General features: G+C 42.7%; 1 protein-coding gene across 2 annotated transcripts in view; it reads right to left on the reverse strand.

Moving 5' to 3' along the window:
- Positions 1-508: 508 nt before the first annotated feature.
- elavl2 (ELAV like neuron-specific RNA binding protein 2) overlaps positions 509-22,162 on the reverse strand; it is a 28,327-nt gene continuing 6,673 nt past the window's right edge. The window contains exons 2-8 of one of the 2 annotated variants that reach the window (XM_008289965.1): positions 17,121-17,211; positions 16,156-16,399; positions 11,478-11,581; positions 7,176-7,329; positions 5,220-5,445; positions 4,556-4,594; positions 509-839 (exon numbers count right to left, since the gene is read on the reverse strand). In XM_008289965.1, the coding sequence (XP_008288187.1) occupies positions 509-839; positions 4,556-4,594; positions 5,220-5,445; positions 7,176-7,329; positions 11,478-11,581; positions 16,156-16,399; positions 17,121-17,192 (1,170 nt within the window). In that variant the 5' untranslated portion in view covers positions 17,193-17,211. Of the gene's footprint in view, positions 840-4,555; positions 4,595-5,219; positions 5,454-7,174; positions 7,330-11,477; positions 11,582-16,155; positions 16,400-17,120; positions 17,212-22,162 lie in introns of both variants that reach the window. The other variant, XM_008289964.1, reaches the window with a different exon arrangement.

Below are 22,162 nucleotides of genomic sequence, written 5' to 3' on the forward strand. Positions count from 1 at the left end.
GACAAACGGAATACTTACGAAATCAAAACAAAAAAAAACAAAAACGCAAAGCACTCGCTAACCACTGGAGGCGCAACGCACAGAAAGGTACAAAACAAAAAGAGCACCACACAAAACCTTCACAAGACTGTTTCCAAAGCAGATGTGCAAACGAAATGACAAAGAACCGATATTAAACGTCTTCAGATGGTCCATCTGGAGAGACAGCGAGAGAATTCGACGCCGCAGGCACCCACGCCTGCGCTACTTTTTTTTCTGTTTTAAAGTATATTAAGAAGATTCAGCAATGAAAGAAGAAGAAGAAGAAGAAGGAAAAACAAAATAAAGAAATCACATTGTTGGACGCTAAATATCGTTTTTCTTCGCAACACCGATTTACAAAGCCGTTGTTTGTTTTTGTTTTTTTCCTTTTCTTTTTTACTAATGTAGAAAGTTACGGTCGACACGCTTCCATTTCCTGCCTCCGTTTTTTTCCGGTGAGTTTTCTAGAAACGACGTGGGCGGGGCGTTAGGCTTTGTGCGTTTTGTTGGTCTTGAACGACACTTGCAGAACTCTGTCCCCGAGGCGGTATCCGTTCAAGCTGGCGATGGCCACGGCCGCCTCGTCGTAATTAGTCATGGTGACAAAACCGAATCCTTTGCACTTGTTTGTGTTGAAGTCGCGGATGACCTTGACGTTTGTGACGGCGCCGAACGGCCCGAACATCTGCCACAGGATGCTCTCGTCGGCGTCCGGGGCCAGGTTGTAGACGAAGATGCACCAGCCGGTGCCGGCGTGTCCGGGGATGTTGATGCCGGCCAGGCTGGTCACCCCGTCGATGGCCATGGGGGAGAACCGGCTGCAAAGACACAAGAAAGAAGCACAAAGTGAGCACAGGACGAGAGACGGTGCCAACAAGAACAACAGCAGACTCTACGGGGATCGTCCACGCTTTCATCCTGATCCACCGGCTGCACTCACGCAGCCTAAGAAACGGTTCTGTTCTCCAGCAGGGCAGCGAGTTGTGAAGTCAGAGAAGCGTCGACAAGGCCGACACGTTCCCATTACTCGTCTCACGCAGGTTATTTGGAGACAAAACAAGCACTTCTGAGCTGCTTTCATCAGAGTTTAACAAAGACAGAGGCACTGAAATCAAACGGTGGCACCGAATAACGGGACATCAACACCATTTAAACACCGGAGAACTTGGAAAACTGTTCTTTATAAGAAACCAGATGGTCAAATTGATGTTTTCTTCATTGGTTTATGTCTGTTTTTGGCTCGGCTTTAGGTTATAAATGTCAAAAAAGATCAACTATCGCTCAGATTATGCATCTACAAGCTAACATATACACACCATTACTCATGTTATCTACAACTATTACAACCGTTTCTTAGCTTAATGAATGACAGCAGCACAGAAATCCAACACTAGCCAATAGTAAAGGGAAATAAACACCAGCGCATGTGAAAAAGTGTTTCTTTATAAGAAACCAGACGGTCAAATTAATGTTTTTTGCAGGTTTATGTTTGTTTTTTAGCTGAGCTTTGGGTTAGAACTGTCAAAAAGGCTCAGCCGTCACAACAAGTTCACATAAAGGCACCGTTTCTCATCTCATGCAGGTTATTTACAGATAAAACCAACACCCATAAGCAGCTTTTTTAGTTTAAATCAAAAGCAGGAAGGTATAAACACTATGAATGTCAGAGCAGGTAAAAAAAAAAAAACCTCATTCTTTGTCAGAAATTAAATGATCAGATTGGTTTATGTCTGTTTTTCCAGCTGGGCAGTGGGTTAAACAGCCAAAAACCGCTGAACTGTCGTTTAATTTTGCATCTTCGAGGTCGACATTATCATAAACGCACCATTTCTTATCTCATAGAACCACTTCTTAGCTGCTCTTTCAGGTTAATCCAGCAGAAAAATTAAAAAACTGCAGCTTTTAATGGGAAATAAACACCATTTAACGCCAAAGCTTGTTTAAAAAATGCTTCTTTATGAGTAATTTGACAATTAAACTGATATTTTTAGGTTATTTTTTGAAGCTGGGCAGGAAGCTACAGCTCAAAAGCTCATCTTAGACTGATCACTTATATAATCTAGAGATGACCATTTGTTAGCTTCTTTTTCAACTTTAAAACTCAAAAATCAAAATTTCTGGGATTGTCAGCTCAGTAGAAATAATTAGGAATGGATCCATTAGCAGAAAATTGATATATTTGGTTTAAATATCGATTTTAAAGATGAAATTATGCATTTGGGGCGACGAAATGTTTAAAAACTGGAGTGCTAATGATGAGAAATGACTCCATCACATAAACAAGCAAAGTTTTATCGTATGTGAACTAAATGGATCGAATACTTAAAACCCATCAGGTCTGATTTTACATGAACACACCTGTAACCAGACACAACCGGCTATTTCTCTTTTTATTGAGTGACATGAAGATAATTACAAAAAAAGTGAACTCTCCCGTTCGATAAAAAGAAAGTATGATGTAAAAAATGGAAATACGGAAAAAGCAATAAAGTCGTGAACGCTGTAAACACGACGCGCTGTGTGAATAACTTGCTGTTTTTAATATAAATCGGGGAATTTGCTGCATTTGATTGGAAATAAACAGCACATTAATGTCAGAGCCGGCGCCCACAGAGCCACGGAGAAGCCTCGGCCTTTTTCGGTGAATGTGTGTTTTTTTTTTTTTTTGCAGTTTTAAAAGAAACAAAATTCAAAGTGCACGGAAAGCCTATGAATAATTGCAGCAGGTGTCACATGAGATTAGCTGCTCCAGTTGGCCTCTCAGGGAACATCCACTGTGACAGGTGTGCTCCCAGCATCAAAGGCCCACCGAGAGATTTGGCAACGGAGACGTCAGCCGGCGAGCCGGGCCGAGGAGGAATCGCCGGCCTATTGTTGCTCTTTGAGCTCTCAGGGAACCGGACTTCAATCATAGCCGAGGAAGACGTTCTTACGAGGCTCAGCTGAGACAAACTGGTGTCCCGGCGAATCCTGAAAGACGCCTGACGCAACAAAGTTTAAGACAGGACGGCGCTGTCCATAATAGATCAAGGTGCCGGGTACGGGAGTTCGGAACACAAGTATGCAATTTTGTGCAATCGCGAGCAAGATTGTAAGAATCCTGTCCTTTTGTTATGTAGACAAGCGGCGCGGACTTTAATCTAGACGCGTTGTGACGTTACATCCACATTAAAGCGCCTCAACGTGGCGGCGGAGAATCGAGTTCGGCTGCACTCGTCTGGGTTCGACTCGCAGGAAAGGTGCAGGACTCGGTGGGAAAACATCGAGCTCGAAAGCGTTTTTGCAACGAACGTTAAATATTCAGGCATCAGTGGTTAAAGGTGCACGTGGCGTAAAAGGGTTGAAAGTTTGAATCCCGCAAGCGTCAAGCAGGTTAAAAGCTCATTAAACAAAAGTAAAAGAGCAACTTATCAGTTTAAAAAAGGTAGAATCACTTCTGATAAGAGATTCCAAACATTTTTTATTCACCTGTAATCGACTTTAGTAGATTCTAGGTGCGGATTAAGTCGTGTTTAATCACAAAAATGTACCTTTAGTCACAAAATCACGAACCAATCAGCCGCAGGAACACAGTCTTCATGGATTAGTCTCGTTTACGTGAGCTCTAGTCCAAGACTTAAAGATTAGCGTGTTTGAAAACCAGGATCATGCGATCGCCCAACATCACACACAAGCTGACCGGCGTCAGTGAAGTTCTTGTCTTTAATATTTTTGGCATAAATCAACAACATAATTCATCACATTTTGCACCTTTATCCTTTGTTTCTGACATAATGAAATGCTTGACTGTCACCTTTTGCTCTTTGCTCTGATTACAAACACAAATTTAAACATTTACTTGTTGATCGGTATCCATTCAGTAAAATATTCGTCCATATTTTTAATCCGAGACACTTGACATTCACCGTAAACTTGAAGTTTTAATTACTACAGGTCATCTTTAAATCACGAGTATTAGCCAGACGTCATTAAACGAGACTTTGTCGTGGTGCTTGTTGCTGGATTAACTCCCACTACGTGTAAACAGTAAGAGGCTCCACCTGGTGGCGCAACCAGGTACTGCAGCTAATTTACTGTACATTTCCAGACATGCATATACTTTATCTTCTGTCTTACTGGCTACTAGATTATTTATTAACAACCTTTATCCCTGCACACGTATATAAACTGTGTATTTTTACTTCACACGTGTCGGCCCTGAGCATCCAGCATCGACGGGCTCCGGCAGCGCAGCGGTGTGAATCCTGCAGCGAGGACCGCGATGTTCTCGCACCGTCGCTCTCCCAGCTCGTACCATAAACAAGCCGGCCGTTCCGCGTCGCCCGCAAATGCTAAATATTTACATCATCGCTCGCTGTTAAGACAAACAGCCTGATTCACTCGAGTCACTGAATTATGCATTTCGTCTGCACAGGGAAGCGTTCATGGTGGCTTTAATGCAGCGTTAACTACCTTTAAAATAGTGCCAAGTGCTCATATAGCAAGAAAAAAAAATCATGTCTGATCAATTGAGAAATAAAAAAAAGTAGTTTACCTTTTGACTCCGTAGGCCATGTTCAGCAGATTGTCCAACCTTCGGAAACAAACAAAACAGAAACACCAGCACACGCGCATTAATTTCAACTCAAGTAAACCTTTCCCAGGAGGCTGATGCATTTTGACAGGATGACAGAGATGAGTAATCGCGGCGATACCGTGACTAAAGTCGGCTGTTCCACTCAAGCGAACGCCGAGACCATTATGTCCTTATTAACCTGCCGACCGAGCTCCAGCATCCAGCACAGCTCAGCCGGGAGGAGACGCTCGGCCCGCACAGAAAAAGGGTCGTTTATGCGGGATTTTCGCTTTGTCGCTAATTCAGATGAGGTCTTTACTTTGGATTGATGTGCACTTTTTTACTGTCAAACTACTCATCTCGCTCTCATGTTTGTCAAAATGTGCTCAAGCCCGATGGCGTCGTCGGCCTACGTCTGCAAAGTTACTGTGAGTATGGAGGGGATGAATTATTCTGTCCAGAGTATCGACGAGCTCCAACACAGAATATTTTCCACAACACCGCTGTGAGACAATTTAAATGCTAATTCCACCCCCCAAAAAAATGTCATAAAGCAAAGCCTCAGAGGGTCAACAGAATCCACTTCACTAGCAGCATTAACTCGGCTCAGACTTTTTTTTTTTTTTTGGCGTGCCCCTTTTACCTGAAGCGCTGTGCCTGCTGTGCGAGGGGTCCTGGGTACCTTCGATTGGGAGACTGATACAGCTGGGACAGCAGCGCCTGGCTGGTCTTCTGGCTCGGGTTGTTGGCGAACTTCACCGTGATGGGTTCGGTGGCGCCGGGCGGCTTCTGACAGTTCAGGCCCTTGATGGCCTCCTCGGCCTCGACTCGCCGGTCGAAGCGGATGAAGCCGACTCCTCTGGAAACGCCTGCCGGGAGGACATGAAACTAGTTACGCGTCGAGCTTCCCCTGACGGCGTTATCGTCCCGACGGATTAGCGTGTCATTCTCTCGATTAACTAACCAATAATTAATAAATCAACTGTACAACTTCAGGTTTAAGTCACCTCCTTTCGTCTGTAGCTACTCTGAGACTGCAAAGACTGAACAGGAAACTCAAACCAGGAAGCTAGCTACTCAAACGGTGGCTGACGGCTAGCGGCTAAGCTAAACAGCAGCCACAGATTACGCTAGAACAGAGTCTGGACAACAAAAAAGTGGACCTTCATGGGCAACAATGAAAGTAACAGAGCAGTGGAAGATGAAGACAACAGAGGAAAAACAGCAGATAGAATCAAACAAATCTCAGATGATAAGTCCTAATGTAATCCGATTTATCGTTTACATATTCCTGCTGTCACATGCTGCTAAAACTTTAAAATTGTTTAAACATTGATTCCACAAATCAGTTTCAGACCTTTCTTGATTACAAATAATCAGCATCTGCACAACAACACCCCAAATATCAGTTGATTTCTGACAGGACGATCAAAAACTTGATTCGTCCACATTTTTCCCAACACATGACACCGTATGCGAGGATGCAACACCATTTAGACATTTATTCGTGCAACACAGCAAAGTTTTCAACACCAAATCTGACCACAAACACTTCAAATAAGTCATTTTCACACGTTAAAGTCTTGACATTGAGTCTGAAACAGTCCAGAAGCAGAATCACAAAACATCAGGAGCAGAGACATGGAACAAGCAGATCAGTGTTACGATGCAAAGCTTTCCCATCACCGTTCGTCGGCAGGCAGCAGGGAGAAGGAAGAGCGGAGATCGTCCCCGACAGGTGGAACAATTCGTAGCTTTATAGCAACTTTGACTGCTAGCTTTTACAGCCAGTAAGCTAATGCTAGTGCAGCTAGCTGTTGTATTGAACAACACCTCCCTTCCACTCGTATTTAAACATCACTCCTGCGGCTTTATCCACCTCTCGCTGCCCTCTCGGGACGATCCGTGCAAGTCATTTCTGTCTTGGTCCCGTTCCTTCCTGCTGCCTGCCAATGAGCCTTGAGCTTCAGTGTCTTTGCCAAGTCAGAAAAGTGGTCCAGCCTCCCATGTCGCCTCAACTCCTTCGCTGCACATTTTGACATTTGCTTTTCCCTCGCAATGCGCCCCCCTGCACACTTTAATTCTCGAGTAAGACGGAGCAGATCCTGGCTTTGGGTTTTTCCTACCTACAGACTTGATTACAGACTGCTCCATTAACCTAAACAACGGGAATTCTCCGCACGCGAGTTAAAAAAGACTGCCGGTTGGAATGCTATACGGGCAGAACCGCTGGGAAACGTCTGGGTGAAAGATTCTGTTTATTAGTGTTCTGCCTCCACGTAGCAGCCGAGAGTCTAACTGCTGTAAACGCATTTCATTTCTTGCCATAAAACAGGCATGTATACCTCTGGGATGGAGGGGAAATAGCAGGAGACTGTAAGGCAGATTGGAGGGGGGTGGAAAAGGAAATCATAAAAGAAACTTTACACCCATTTTCATATTCCATCGATGCATATTTATGAACACCTCGAGTGGAAAATTGTGTTTTTTTGGGAGCCTCGCGCCGCCTCCTCTGATGTATGTCTCAGGCCCGGCTGTGTCGTTTTTTTTTTTTGTTCGGGGATGAAAACAGGAAGAGAAAGGAGGAGGGAGGACTCACCGGTCACCTGGTCCACCAGGATGCGTGAGGTAATGATGCGTCCATACTGAGAGAAGAGCTGCTCCAGTTCCTTCTGAGTCATGGTTTTTGGCAAGCCGCTGACGTACAAATTTGCATCTCTGATGGAGGCGGAGCTTGGACGCGCGTAGGAAACCTGTGGAGACATCAGAGGAGGGTTTTTTTAAAATCGCATGACATCACCTTTTGCTGCTAAAGGTTTGCTAACACAAGGATGCTGTGACCCAAATATAGCCCAGGATGAAAACACCAACTCGTATGCAAGTGGACTCGAAGCAGAACAGAAATTATGACGCCGTTATTTACAGACAGGATTGTTTATTGTGCTTTTCAGATTCTTGTGACCATGTTTGGACTAAATATTTATGCTTATCTGCTTATTTTTGTACTTAGTTTTAATACCATTTATGCTAAACAACACCAACATTTGCACCTTTATCGTAAATACCAACCAGTTTTGTATCGTATCTCTTCAACCATTTGCTTGTTAATTTGTGCATCATGTGTCTGTTTTATATCCGTTTGTTGACTTTGTGCGGCTGCTACCTCGGCCAGGTCTCTCTTGGAAAAGAGATTTCTGATCTCAATGGGACTTCCTGATTAAATAAAGGTAAATAAATAGTTGTGTTATTTTGCACTTTGATTTCTGACTAAAAGCAGCACATATTTATGTTTATATGATTATTTTTGTACTTACTTTTAATACTCTGTTGTAAACAACAATTCTTGCACCTTATCGCTTCAAACAGCACAATTTGCATTTTAATTGCATGTTATTTGCACATTAATTTCCTTGTTTTTCTCAAACGTTCCTTTTAAAAGTCTTGTGACTATGTTCGGACTAAATGCAGCAAATATTTATGCTTACATGTTTATTATTTCTATTTTTGAACTGTACATATACTTGTTCATCCTTCATTTTATTGTGAACACCAGTCATTTTGCACCTTTACTGTAAATACCAACTATTTTTGCACCTTATTGCTTCAACCAGCACGATTTGCATGTTCTCTTGTCTCTTGTTGTTAATTTTCTTAAATGTAACGTTCCTTTTATGACTAAGTTTGGACTAAATGGATCAAATATTTAGGTGTAAACGCTAATTTTTGTACTTACTTTCAATACTCTTTATTGTAAACAACACCAATATTTGCATCTTATTGCTTCAACCAGTACGATTTATATGTTAACTAGATGTTAATTTGTCCATCAGTTTCCGTATTTTTCTTAAACATAATTTTTAATTCCTATGACTATTTTCAGACTAAATGCAGCAAATATTTATATTTATATGTCTATTATTTAGAATATAGCACTGTACCTACACTTTTTCAATCCTCCTTTTTATTGCAAACACCAACAATTTTGCACATTTATTGTAAAAACCAACAATATTTGCACCTTATTTCTTCAACCAGCACAATTTGCATGTTAACTACATGTTAATTTGTTGATTAATTTCCTTATTTTTCTCAAATGTAACGTGCATTTCAAAGTCCTATGACTATCTCCAGACTAAAAGTTAAATCTTTCTATTTTGGCACTGCACTTACACTTTTAAATCCGTGTTTTTTATTGTAAATACCTGCAAATTTGGCACCTTTACTGTAAATACCAACAATTTCTGCACCTTATTGCTTCAACCAGCACGATTTGCATGTTATTTTGTACATTAATTTCCTTGTTTTTCTCAAATGTGCATTTCAAATTCTTATGACTGTGCTTGGACAAAATGCAACAAATATTTATGTTTACATGCTTTTTATTTCTATTTTCACACTGCACCTACACCTTTTATTGTAAAAACCAACACTTTCTGCACCTTCTTACTTCAACCAGCACAATTTGCACATTAATTTTATGTTCTTTTGTACATTAATTTCCGTAGTCTTCTCAAATTTAACACGTGTGAATAAATTCAAACTTTAAATTTCCCAAAGGGGACACATAAAACATCCATCTATTGTCATAAACTTGTGCTTTTGTCGCAGCAACGTAAAGATTCACGCAAACATCTGCACAGATTTGCAACGACACAAAGCAAAACCCGTCCAGCAAACTTTAAAAAGCACCAACTTGAGCAAAACGTCTTGTTTTTCCCAAAGCTGTGGGACTTCATTATGTGCAGATAAGAGACAGAGAGAGAAGAAGAAGGAAAAAAACAAAGGCGAGGTTCTGGAGAAAACGAGCTAATGGAGTTCCTGGTAAGAATTAAGATTAGTGGAGTCGTGGCCGACGCACACAGACACAGTCTGCTACTGCAAACATCTCTGCAAGTCACTGGTGGCTGTTTGCTGCTCATCAACACAGACTGCGAAGCGACGCCACAGCTGCTGCATCTGCTCAGAGCAAGAAACCAAAATGTGCTTCCGCTTTCACCTTCAGGGGGAAACCGCACTCGTCTGTCAAGAGGCTGACAGGTTTGCTTTTTGTTGGGATGAGAAAATGGCGACAAAACAAAAAACCCAAAAACCTAAACCTCTACTTTACCAGATTGCTGTTCCTTGGCTCGTATTGTCGCCACATTTTTCTCTCTCGGTGCAAACTTAAGAACAAAAACTATTCTTCTGACAAAACCAGCAGCAGAATCCGGCCCGTCTAGATCGTTATGAGTTAAAAACGAACCCAACGACACATCCTGAAAAACACCAGGCGGCCTCTTAAAACTCACTCAGCGTCCTCAAACGTGCAGCACGAATAACCGTCCATCCATAAACACGGACCAGTAATAGAAAACAGACCAAAAGAATCATCCAGCAGGTCGGATCAATACATCATTACACCCCTGAGCAGTCAGATTCATTTTTCCTCGACGTCCGTTTTCAGTCACGCCGACGTTTATCCGATAAGACGCCGCCTAAACTCTGACCATCAGCCGCCTGAACGCCACCACAGCCGTTTTGGATGAGTGTCGGAGTTGTTTAAAAGGTCCTTCACTGGATGGAAACACTCTTTAATCTTCCAAAAATAGGTTTAAATCACAGCTTTCTCTGGAGCTTTTACCTGCACAGAGGATTTTTGGCACTGAAACAAACTATAAATACAACATCTTTGGCATCCAACAGTTGACTCAACTCTTGTCTACGTTTACACAAGATGCTAAAAAACTAGCTCAAACCGAGTCTGAATCTATCTACTGTAGAGCTGGGCGTCTTTACCGGACGTATTTATTGTCAGTTTTGCCGTCTACAGTCAGGCTGAGCAGCTCTCTGGGCTGTTTAGCTGCATTAGCGGCTAGCATGGTAGCGAGTGAAGCTTTATAGCAAACAATCTGAGGATTAGATAACTAATCTTGGGGAGTTTTCTGACAAAAACTGGTAAAAAGCTGCTAAATCTTCCTGTAAAATCCAACTCATGAGTGCATCTTATTTTGTACCGCCGCTCACTCTCTCCTCAAGTCATATTTAGCTCGTTTTGAATTCATAAATGTGAGCAACGAGTGCCTCAACTCTGTAATAAAACCGTTTTTTATCAGTTTTGTCAGCTGAGGGTTCATTTACTCAAATGTTTTTGCTCATCAAATTGGAGGAAAACTCATGGTATTCTGTCGAATAGCTCACGCCGACTTCTGTGCGACACTTGTACTTCCACATTCGGAGGAATTTGGGTTATCTTCCATTTTTCTACAGATACTTCCTAAATGTTTACACTGCCCCACAGTAGGATGAATAAAACCTTATTGTATTGCGCTGTCACACTTTATTTGAAGCGTACATGTGCAACGTACACGCTGAAGGTGTTTCTATCCACCATGTTCTAATTTCAGAGGCTCCTCCACCTGCACAACATTTAGACGTCAAAACAAAATAATCAGGTGTACAGCTTACAAATTCGCCACCATTCAGACATGACTCTTGTATTTTTTTTTGCCTGCAGACATTTTCTCCCCAACACCCTGACAGGAGAAGGCTCGCTCCTCGCAAGGAAAATAAAAAATCGCATCTCATAATCTGGCTCCACCGTCCGTCCACAAATCCTTCAGCACTATATGAAGCAAATGAGTTTCTCCAGCAGCAGCACATCGAGTGCTACACCGCCTGATGAATGCTAATGGCAGCCACCTCCCTGTAAAGGCATACGGCAGCGCTACAGCACATCATGCAACCATAGAAACAGTTCTGCTCTACTTGAGGCCCGAGCAAAGCCGCCTGTGCCCAGATTAACAATAGGCTCCCTTTCCGCCCCACGCTGCTCCAACCTCATTATACTCCAACCTCGACAGCTCAGGCACAGGTTGGATCTGTTCTCTTTTTTTTTTTTTTTTGAGTTACGAGCGGATCTTACCTTGATGGTTTTGGTCTGAAGTCTCAAGCCGTTTAGGGTGTTGATAGCTTTCTCTGCGTCCTTCGGGTCCACGTAATTCACAAATCCGTAGCCTAGGCTCTGCCCTGCAATCACACAAACACAAAAAACCCAACAGTTATCATCATCATCATCAGCCGAAAATGTGACGATTTAATACTGACAGCCTTTTATGAATGCACACAGATTAGCAGCCTTTTATTTCTTATCCGGCGGAGCACGCAGGTCACGAGTCAATTTTCAGCAAACATCCATTCGTCGGCGTACGGTTAATAAAAAAAAAAAAAACCTCAAACCAGCTCTTTGACAAACATGTTTTAAATTAAAAACGACAAGCGATCGCTCTGCTTTCACACCGACTCGTCTGTGACACAGTGAAGTAGCCGAGGCTCGGCGCGTTGCCTCCCTCCTCCTCCTCCCCTCCGCAGTTTATCTCTAAAATGTACAATAGATTGACACCCACTCTTTATGTGCACAGAGGCAATTCAATTTCCTCCACCCACACTGCCGGGTTTCTCCGCAATTCCACTGCCGGTCAAGTTCACCGGCAGCTCAAGCAGCTGCAGCATATTAAACACAGCTTTGCACGCGCAGAGGCGACGTGCGGTTTTTATTTGAAAAGTTTATTTAAGATTAGATGAAGTAACCTTTAGTCTGCGGCGGCTGTGATTAACCCGCGTTTTGTTTTTTTTTATTGTTGTTGTTTGTTTCATCACTTCATCAGCGTTGTTTATCTGCTGCTTCGTTCTTCAGATTGGGAAAAAATGGCATTTAACTGGACACAAGAGTTAAAAAAAGAGTCGCAAACATATGGGAACGAGGTTTAGTCCTGGAAATTAATAACGATCGCAAAACTCTGCGTGAGACTTCCTCCGCTTGGGACGCGATCCAACAAAACGACTGTCAGAGCGATCTATTTGTGTCTTTGCTCTCCCGCAATGCGCAAGCTCCGTCCACAGCACGTCTCTTGGCAGCGCACCAGTTGCTGTTCGCAGGCGGCGGCGCGCTAGCGGGGTTAGCCTGCGGAGCCGGGCAGACGCTGCGATTTGCTGCACGACACGTCGACTCGCACCAAAAATGTCCAGGTTTTTGATTCACGCGCGCACGTCGAGGAAATGCCAAACATTTGTGCTGCTTTTAGGTGTTTTAATGACCCCCCAAAGAAAGTCAAACAATAAATCAACACCAGGAGTCACATGTAGCTGCTCTACACGTGTTGAATTGCGACTCCACCGAGTCAAACCGACCCCCCGGCACGCTTTCTACCTCATCTCTGTAAGTAGTGCGACTCCGATGTCAAAATAATGAAAATATTTGATTAAAAACGTAATTAAAAAATAAAACAATCGCCTCCGTTTCTGCACTCCGGCTGTAATTATGTCTTTTTAATTAATCAATCACACGATAGAAGTCGGAAATTAATTAAAACAGGTAGCGCGCGCATCTTGAAAATCTAAAAATACTACGTTGTGGCTGGTATATCACATAGGGTGCTGCTGTTAAATAATAAGTGCGTTTATCAGTGACGCCGTTAAAGCTCCTTTTTTCTCGCCAGATGGGCGGAAACGCAGCGTTAATTTGTACAGTTCTCGAGCTGAAATTGCACTGATTGATCACTCGTCTTAATAATTATTTTATTAAAAAAACGGCTTCACGTTGATGCATTTCTGTCGTTTCTCTTCTGTACGAAAGTGCAGAAGCGTGACGCCGACACATGGCGCGCACAGACGCCTGCGTTCTGCTTCACTCTGTACATACACGTATAGCGGAAGATGAAACACAAAGAGACGCTCGCAGCGCTGCTATTAAGTTATCTGTTCTGTGCAGCCCAACTCCCCGTATGCATCCATACCGGCTTCATCCGTCTCACATGAGTCACCGCGCCGTGATCAAGCGAAGTTCATAAACTTAATTTCACCTCGCGTGTCAGGCAGAACCTTTTGAAACAAAGCCGGCGGAGTGACACTTTCGCTTAAGCCTGGAGGGCAGAAACGACCGCCGCACACGCTAAGCCTTCCTTCCTTCCTACGGAGCATCCGCCCCAAACGCTCGCCGCCATCGGAGCTCCAGCTGCTCGCCAGCGCTGCCCATAGTGGGAGGAAGAAAAAAGCGACACAAAGACTAAGCTGTTTCTGCTGCAGCCAAAGCGTCGAACGTTTAAAGCAAAGAGGAAGCGTGCATCTCTCTGGTGATTACTTAACATCTGATGTAGCACCAGCACACAGATGTAGGCTGGCTTAAATCCATCGCCACAGGGCCGAGGGAGAGACAAAAGCAACACAGTCTGGAGGGGATAGGGGTTCTTTTTTTTAATGTGGAGCTGAAATCAGAGCAGCATTCCCGAGAAATGACTTGAAGGCTTTGAATAACATTAAGGGGGCCTAATTTTTCCCACCCCAATTCAAGACTAGCTTCAAAAACCCTACTTTGACTTCTAAACGTACGACAGCACGCTGCTGAGAGGCGCCGAGCTGACCACGGATCCATTATTAATCTGCAGCTTGCGACGGCTCGGAAATTCCCGCGACGGCAGAACCTCGATCGATGCCCCTCCGCCGAGCTGGGATCGGTTCGAGCCGGGGCCTGTTTGTACACGTTTTTTTCTTTCTTTTCTTTTTCGCGTTTACCTAAATAGAAACGCGCCTTCCTTCGAGTGTCCTCTTTGACAAGTATGTTCTGCCAGCTGGAGAGCTAACAGACTCACCCTTTCCAGCTGGCCGCGTTTGTATTCCTTCGACAGAAATAAAAAATAATTACTGAAAATCAAATAGCCGTTGACGCCGAGAGCTTCTGGAGTTTGCCGCGGCAGACCTCATCGAGACACTTTGTTTCGCTAAAGATGCTGCCGCAACTGTCGCCCCTAATCCGATTCAGCGCGAAAGGCTTCGAAGCAAAGCGGATCTTTATCTATTTTGAGCTATAAATTAACAAGATGCAACTTTTTTCCCGAAGCTAATAGCTAGTCGCTTTGAAATCAGCATCTCAAACGTGGTAGCTTCTGTAAAGCTAGCAGCTAGCATCAACATGACAACCTGTAGCACGAAGCTGGGTGTAAACCGAACACGAGTCCAATAAAAATCTGGTTCCACAGCCCCAGAAAGTCGACGAAGCGAGCTCAAGACGCACCAAAAGATGTGTTTTAACGTCACGCCGTCGGGGTCAGAAACCAGCTGCTGGTTCAGTCCAACTAAGAGACTCAGAAACGCTCAACATATACGTGACATTTACGCTTCTATAGCCCTGAAAAACAACTTAGCAGCAACTTGGATTTACATTCAAGGACGTTCACGAGGTCGAGCGCTCCTCTTTTCTGCTCTAAACTTCACATCGGCCGTCGCTATAGAGCCGCGCAGTCGTGAGATCTTGTTCGTCAATTACTGCTTTTCTTTATTTTGCTCACAGGTCAGCCCGGAGATCAAAGCTGATTTCCAAGTCTGTAAATCTGAGTCATCGGAGGCCTTAAGTGTTTTCTCGCTCAAACCACACACACACACAAAAAAAAGAGAGGCTCAGATGTATGATTTGCTGAATCAAAAGAGGCGAAGGGGAGTGTCGCTTTTAGGACCTCGAGAGCGTTTCAGAACAACTCGTCCAATCCCCCCCCCTCTACTCCGAGTGCCACGTTCACACTTGCTCGGCTAAATATGGAACCCATCGAGTCTTGTTGAGGCTCGATTTCCAAAACGCTTCACACGCTAACAATCACATGTCACACGCGTGGCTGCACACTGTGAACAAATTCAGCGGTTTGCTTCCAGAGAAAGCACGAAACATCTCAAGTCGTGTACCTACAATTATTGAAATATCTTCTAGAGAAAGCCTGGAGCCAACTGTACTTGTAAAAACAAGACAGGACACACACACACTTTTAAAGCTTTTTTTTTTTTGGTAACTAGACCAGCGGATAACTGGTCAGCCGCGCCGTGAAATATTTAACGTTATGAATATTTCAGCGCCAGATGTGGCCGCTCGGCGCGCATGTTAATTTAATGAAGCGCCTCGGAGTCGCGGAATAAAGATAATCTATAAAGTAAAAGCAGCGTCCGCCGGCTTGATCGCAGCAGAAGGACCTGCTCGAGCACCGGACTGTTATGGGAAAGCTGACGGAGGAAGGTCTGGGTAACCTTGACCAAAAAAAAAAACAGCAAGTAGTGAAACTGCAGCAGCCTCGGCCATTATCTACCTGCTCATGTCAGCGACCATGTCAGAGTGCTCCTCTGCCAGCTGCAGTCCTCCCATTAAAAAAAATAAAATAAAATCATTTGCAAGTCCTCTGCCTACCCAGATGTAAAGAAGCGAGCGTCCCCAGTTGGTTTTTTGAAAATGCCATTTCCCTATTACATAAAAACCCACATATATATATGTATATGCACACATATAGAGCAATTAATAGCGGTGGCTGCACCGAGGCTGCTCCGGCTATCCTCCGTAATGAGATGTAGAAAGATTGGATGGCTTTCAAAATGACTGCCTCTGCATTTATTGAGGCTAAAAGGTCCTTCATTGGATTTTCAAGAGAAGAAATCACACAGCAGCAGCAGCAGCAGCAGCAGAGAAGCTCGTGGACAATGGTGCTGCAAAGGCCCCGGCACTCGCATCCTGTGTACATTATTAACATTTAAACGCCAGCATCAGCCGATTAAATTAGTTTATTTTTTACCTGTTATTTTGTCTCGAACTAGTTTACAGGACTCGATCTCCCCGATGCTCCCGAACAAGCTCTTGAGCTCCTCCTGGGTCATGTTCTGAGGCAGATAGTTGACTATCAAGTTAGTTTTACTGTCCTCTATGCTCCCCGACTCTACGGGCGAGGAGCAGTTGTTTGAGATTGTGGAGGGGCCGTTGCTCGTGTTGTTGCACGTCGGCCCGTTGGACAGCTGTGTTTCCATGGCAGCAATTACCTGCTAAAGAGACAAGAGGGGGAAGAAAAAAAAAAAAAAAGGAGAAAAATCAAAGTCAAAACCACATGCAAATCAGAAGAAAATATAAAAACCCAACAGAAACAGTTAAGAAAGGACGCTCTTCACACATTGGAACTGGTGTTTTATTTGTTTTGCAGCCGAACAAAACATCAGACAAGCAAGCAGGGGAAAAAAAACTGCTTCTTAAAACTCGCTAGAAGCCGAAATTCGTCCGCAAAGTGCAATTTTTTTGGCCGAATGTCAAGCGCTAGGTTAGCAAAAAGTTGGAAAAGCAACGAAAAAGACGCGCGTGACGAGCTGTTAACCTGTCAGAGGCTCAACAACTGATAAAGATGATAAGACGCGGCGTGTTTAGACGCATTGGCGAGCAGCACCGAACCCGCAGCCAGCTAGCGTCGGACAACGGGCGGCCAGCAAATAATCGGGTTAATGCATGAAGAGTCATCCTTGATTAACAGATTCACCACGTTGTTCTTAGGAAATAAATCACATGAGAGCAGACAGAGGCAGACAGGTTTAGACCATACCAATACAGTCAGACGTTAACACCTTTTCATAACACAACACCCAAAAAGAAAAGTGCCCGGATTCCCCAATTTGACAAGATTGGAATTGGACGTCGAGCTAGCGTCATTGGTATGGCCTGAGACAACAATCAGTAATTTATTTCGTTTTTTTAAAAAGCAAAAAAAGTGCCACAGACCCCAGTCCAAGGCTCAGGCGCCCACGAACCACTTCTAAGCAGAGAAGCCACATCGCACAGTCTGACTGCCATGTTAGTTTGGAGTTGCCGTCTGAAAATGTGGACACACACAAGAAGAAAAAAAAAAAAAGTACTTCATGTTAGATCAACAAGAACAAAACCAAAAACAGTCAGAGATGATCACATGTCATTGTAGGTGGGAAGATGAGGGGGAGGGGAAGGGAGACAAGGAGGCTACATGTGTTGTTTTAAACGGGTGGAAATGTTTCACACAGTTCAGCAAAAAGAGACGAAACCAGGCCGCAACCACGAAGAAACCCCAAAGCTCAAACCTCCTCACGTCCAGCTCATGCTTCAGGATGCTTTGGAAAACCAATGGTGGATGCAAAACCGCCAACAAACACCACCGCAAAACCAGTAAACAACATTTGTGAGAACATTACGAGCTCCGAGCTAACCATCAAAGTGATTGATCAAACCTGTCGATTAAACATCTGGGTTTACAGAAAACGTACTTAAAAAGGATTCTAGTGTTTTAAAAAGTAGATTTTACAGCAGCCATGCCTGCTTTACCGCCTCTGCTAGCTAATTTTCCAGCAAAAACACAAAGCTGCATTCAGCTCAACATCTGCATCACGCGTTTGTAAAGTTAAACCCAGTTTTTCCCCCAAACAGTTTCGACCAAGTTCTGCACGGACGACTGATAATTTAGTCGCCCCGTTTGTCGATTCCTTTCAGTGAAAATGTCAACCTGCCATAACTAAAACGCCGATTGATTTTCTCCACTCGAGCAGCGAAAACAGCATCGCAGCTGTCAGATGGGCAGGTGGAAACCCGATCAATCCGATCAATACTTCTTACAGGAGAGCATCTTTAAAAAAAGTCGATGTGCATGTTTTCACCCTAGAGAGAGGGGTGTACACATTGGAGCATAACATTATAATTTTCGTACTATTTCACAAATCCTGGTGAAGATATGAACTCCGACGCCATTTTGATTGTGCAAAACACACATTTACGTGCTCTTATATACAAATAAATACACATCAATTAGCATGAATACTGCAGCTTTTATGCATTGCTTCTGTTATTTTATGGATTTTTAAACCAACAACAACTTAAATCTTGAGTTAATTTTCTTTTCCCCCATGCCCTGCTTTGAGAAGATCTCCCACAACAATTTGCATTTCAATGAAATAATTCAACTTTAAAGTGTAAAAAAATTAAAAGTGAACATTAACAGACCAGCTAGTTTTACCAATATGCATTAAAATATGCCTCTAATGCTTAAAACTGTTGGTACAGTGCAGTCATTAGACATAAAGATGCAAACAAACTGGGCTTTTTGGAGGAAAATGGCTGAATTTAGGTTGGATTTTTGCTCCTTTTAATGAAGTAACTTGACTTTAAAGTGTAAAAATGTAAAGCAAACAGTAAGAGACCAGCTAGTTTTACATTATGCACCATTTAAATGCATTAAGATGCATCAAAATATTCCTCTAATACTTAAAACTGTAGGTACACTGGAGTTGTTAGACAAAGATGCAAACAGACGGGGATTTTTGGAGGAAAATGGTTGAATTTGGTTTGGATTTTGGCTCATTTTAATGAAATGATGACTTAAAAGTGTAAAAAATTAAAAGTGAACGGTATCAGACCAGCTAGTTTTACATTATGCAGCATTTTATCGTATTTATATGCATCAAATTATGCTTCTAATGCTTAAAACTGTATGTACAGTGGAGTTATTAGACATAAAGATGCAAACAAACTGGGCTTTTGGAGGATTTTGGCTCATTTTAATGAAGTAACTTGACTTAAAAGTGGAAAAAATTAAAAGTGAACAGTGTCAGATCAGCTAGTTTTACATTATGCAGCATTATATCGTATCAATATGCATTAAAATATTCCTTTAATGCTTAAAGCTGTGGTTACAGTGCAGTTATCAGACGTCAAGATCCAAACAAACTGAGCTTATTAAGGATAATGGTTGAATTAGGTTTGGATTTTGGAGGATTTTTGCTCCGTTAGAACCCAAACTACAGAGAAGCGGCTGCCCAGATGAACAACAGAGGTCAGTAATTGATTGTAGAGGCTGTTTTACAGTTCACGCATGGGTCTCCACACACACTAAATCTAACGCTTTGAGAAACATTAACCACCCTCCTCAAGGGAACCCAGTTTAAGTGTACCCAAAAAAAGTCTCTAATTCTGTCACTGGGGACTTTTTTTATTTTTTATTTTTTGGAGGAGAAAAAAAACCAACCCTGAATCCAGCAAGAACACCACTAAATCACAAACTGCTGATGCTGATACGAGGCACAAACAGCTCGGTGTCAGTCAGATCAAAACAGCTGGAAGAACTCTCCATTAGAAAACAATCACGACCTCGGCTTGTCCAACTGTGAAAAACTGGAGGTGTGCTGTGACTGATCGGGGCTCGACTAAACATCACAACGTTAACATTAACGGCGCTCGTTCATCTGTGGAGATGTGGAGCTCTCGTCCTGCAGAATTAAGCTCGAACGTGGTGGAAATGTGGGTTTACGTTCAGGCCGTCGTGACATCGAGGCAGAAGATTTATCCGTTATTGGTCTTCAAACGTGGTGGTTGAGTCAGCTGTAGATTTAAACGAGTTCATCCTGGAGTTTCTGGATGTTTGTGTGGCTACGGACTGATGTTCTTAAATGTTTTGACTTGGAAGCTGTTTTAAGAGGCCGTGAGCTTCATGTGCATCCGTTTTTATTTCAGACATTTTAAGGAATTTTTAAAAAAAAACGATTTAAGTGGCGTACCCACCTAGAATACTACTTTTGTCAACAGTTTGTGTTATCAGTTAGAGCAGTGGTTCTCAAACTGGGGGTCGGGACCCTCACAAGGGTCCCGAGATAATTTCAGGGGGTCGCCAGACGATTGTAAAACAAAAAAATAAATAAAAATAAAGCCTACATTTGTCAAATAAATGTGTATTAGGGCTGTCAAAATTAAAAGCGTACACTTGTTCCCACTCCTTTTTGACAATATTATGATTTGATTATGCAATGTTATTGTTCTTTTTTGCTCTTTTTAAAATTACTTTTTGTTTTTATATTTTTTTCACCCTCTTTCATTTGTTTGAAATAAATTCAATTCATTCAAAAGAAGATTAACAATGTAAAGAGAGTAATCTGTGGCGTTAACACATTCATTTTTAACGCAATAATAAAGTTTTTACTCGTGATAGATTCAAAATTCAAACACAAACACAAACTTGTGTTATCTTGGGGGTCGTAGCTCAGAAAGTTTAACTTCTCCAGGTGCAATATTTCAGTTTAAAGTGTGACACTACGTCTGTTTACTGCAGCATTACTCTAAACTTTTATATTCTAGTCTTATTTAGCTTTAATTTTCTGTAATTATTGCACTTCTTGCTTCTGCCGTCACTTTGTTTTCATCTCGTTTCTTCCGTGACTGCACAACATTTTAGTTTACTTCGCTAATTTACGACATAAACCCATTCCTTACTGTAATTTATTTTCATTTTTTCCCTCTCCCAGGCGTCTGAATGCGCTCCAAACACAAACTGCAGAAGCCAACCTCGCGCTGCACAAGTGAAAAAAATACGTGAGTCATCCCGATTCGCCGGCACGTCCCTAAACCAAGGTCAAACCCACCGACTACATAACCCGAGCAAAAAATAGAAAACACGGCCCGTACAGCAAACAGCTTCTTTGCCCACATGACCCATTACCACAGATACACTTTACTCGCTGGAAGAAGAAGAAAAAAAACAAAACCCTCGGCGGAGCGAAAGTGACGTGAAGGAACGACAGGAGGACGGGCAGAATCTTTTCCCAGCAGCAAAACCCCTCGTCTTTACATTCAGGAATAACAGAAACGGGATTCTTGACCCTGCAGACGCCCCTCTAAACACAAACATCCGTGTAGTTTTCACCTTTTCAAATACTCAAAACGAGCTGCCAACATCCTCCTGACGCATGCGAGCAATTAGCAGCTTTAGCTGTGGCGTGCTCGGTCTGCTTCCTGTTAGCTGTTGGCTGACAATTGGCTAATTTATGTGCATGTGTTTTTTAGAGAAACACTACAAGGCAGGAGAAGAAGAGTTCATGAAACAACACGACGCATGCAAGAGGTACCGTTTAAAATAAACCATCATGCTGCAAATACACAAGCAGGACACTTTTATGGGACGCACTGGATGTTGAATATTGTTTTTTGCAACGTGGTACGCATTTGGCAGGGATTCCACCTGCTGACGAGTCAAAAAACGGGTTATTTTATCTCCAAAAAGGCCTTTAAATCGATTCTCCTTTACCTGGATGGAGAAACTAATTACACAACACGAGCATTTATCCATATTGTCCAGGGGAAGACTCACAACCCGGGGTGTTGAATTTAAAAAGAAAAATGGCTCCATATTGAGAGTCTTGTTAGCAGCAGTGAGGCTTGTTCTCGTACGACAGGTAAGGACAGGTGAGGTGAAGGCCAGGATGTACACAGGTGTCTGCGGCTCATCCAGGGTTCATAACAGTTCCTTAAAATTGTATTCTACTCCAGAAAACAGCAGCTTACATGTGATAAAGGTTTCACAAGCTCTGGATTGACTTCCACTGTTATTATTATGGTAGATATCAGACAAAAGACCAACATGGCATCATCTTAAATGGATAAAATATGTAAATTGCAACACCTACAACTGATTAAAAGTCTTAACTTAATCCACAAGTCCTGAAGTTAATTGACTTACTTCCACATTATCACTCATCTAAGAAAAGCAGTCACAAACTACCAGTCTTTCATCAATTAATCCAACTAATTATCCTTCAAAAAAAGACCATTTCTTTTAAGGTAAATTCATTCTGACGGGTAGCATGCACGTCTTTGTGCAGTGCAGCATTGTGTGAAATGTAAACAAACCTTTACATGCAGAAAGACGGCTTGTTGTTCAAGTCAGTGATGCAACATCGAAGGAGCTTCGATCAAAACCTCTTCATACAGTTAGACGCGTACATTCTTAAATAAACACAAATCCTTCCCTGTAA

Source organism: Stegastes partitus, unplaced genomic scaffold, assembly GCF_000690725.1.
Source record: "Stegastes partitus isolate 25-593 unplaced genomic scaffold, Stegastes_partitus-1.0.2 Scaffold648, whole genome shotgun sequence".
NCBI lineage: Eukaryota > Metazoa > Chordata > Actinopteri > Pomacentridae > Stegastes > Stegastes partitus.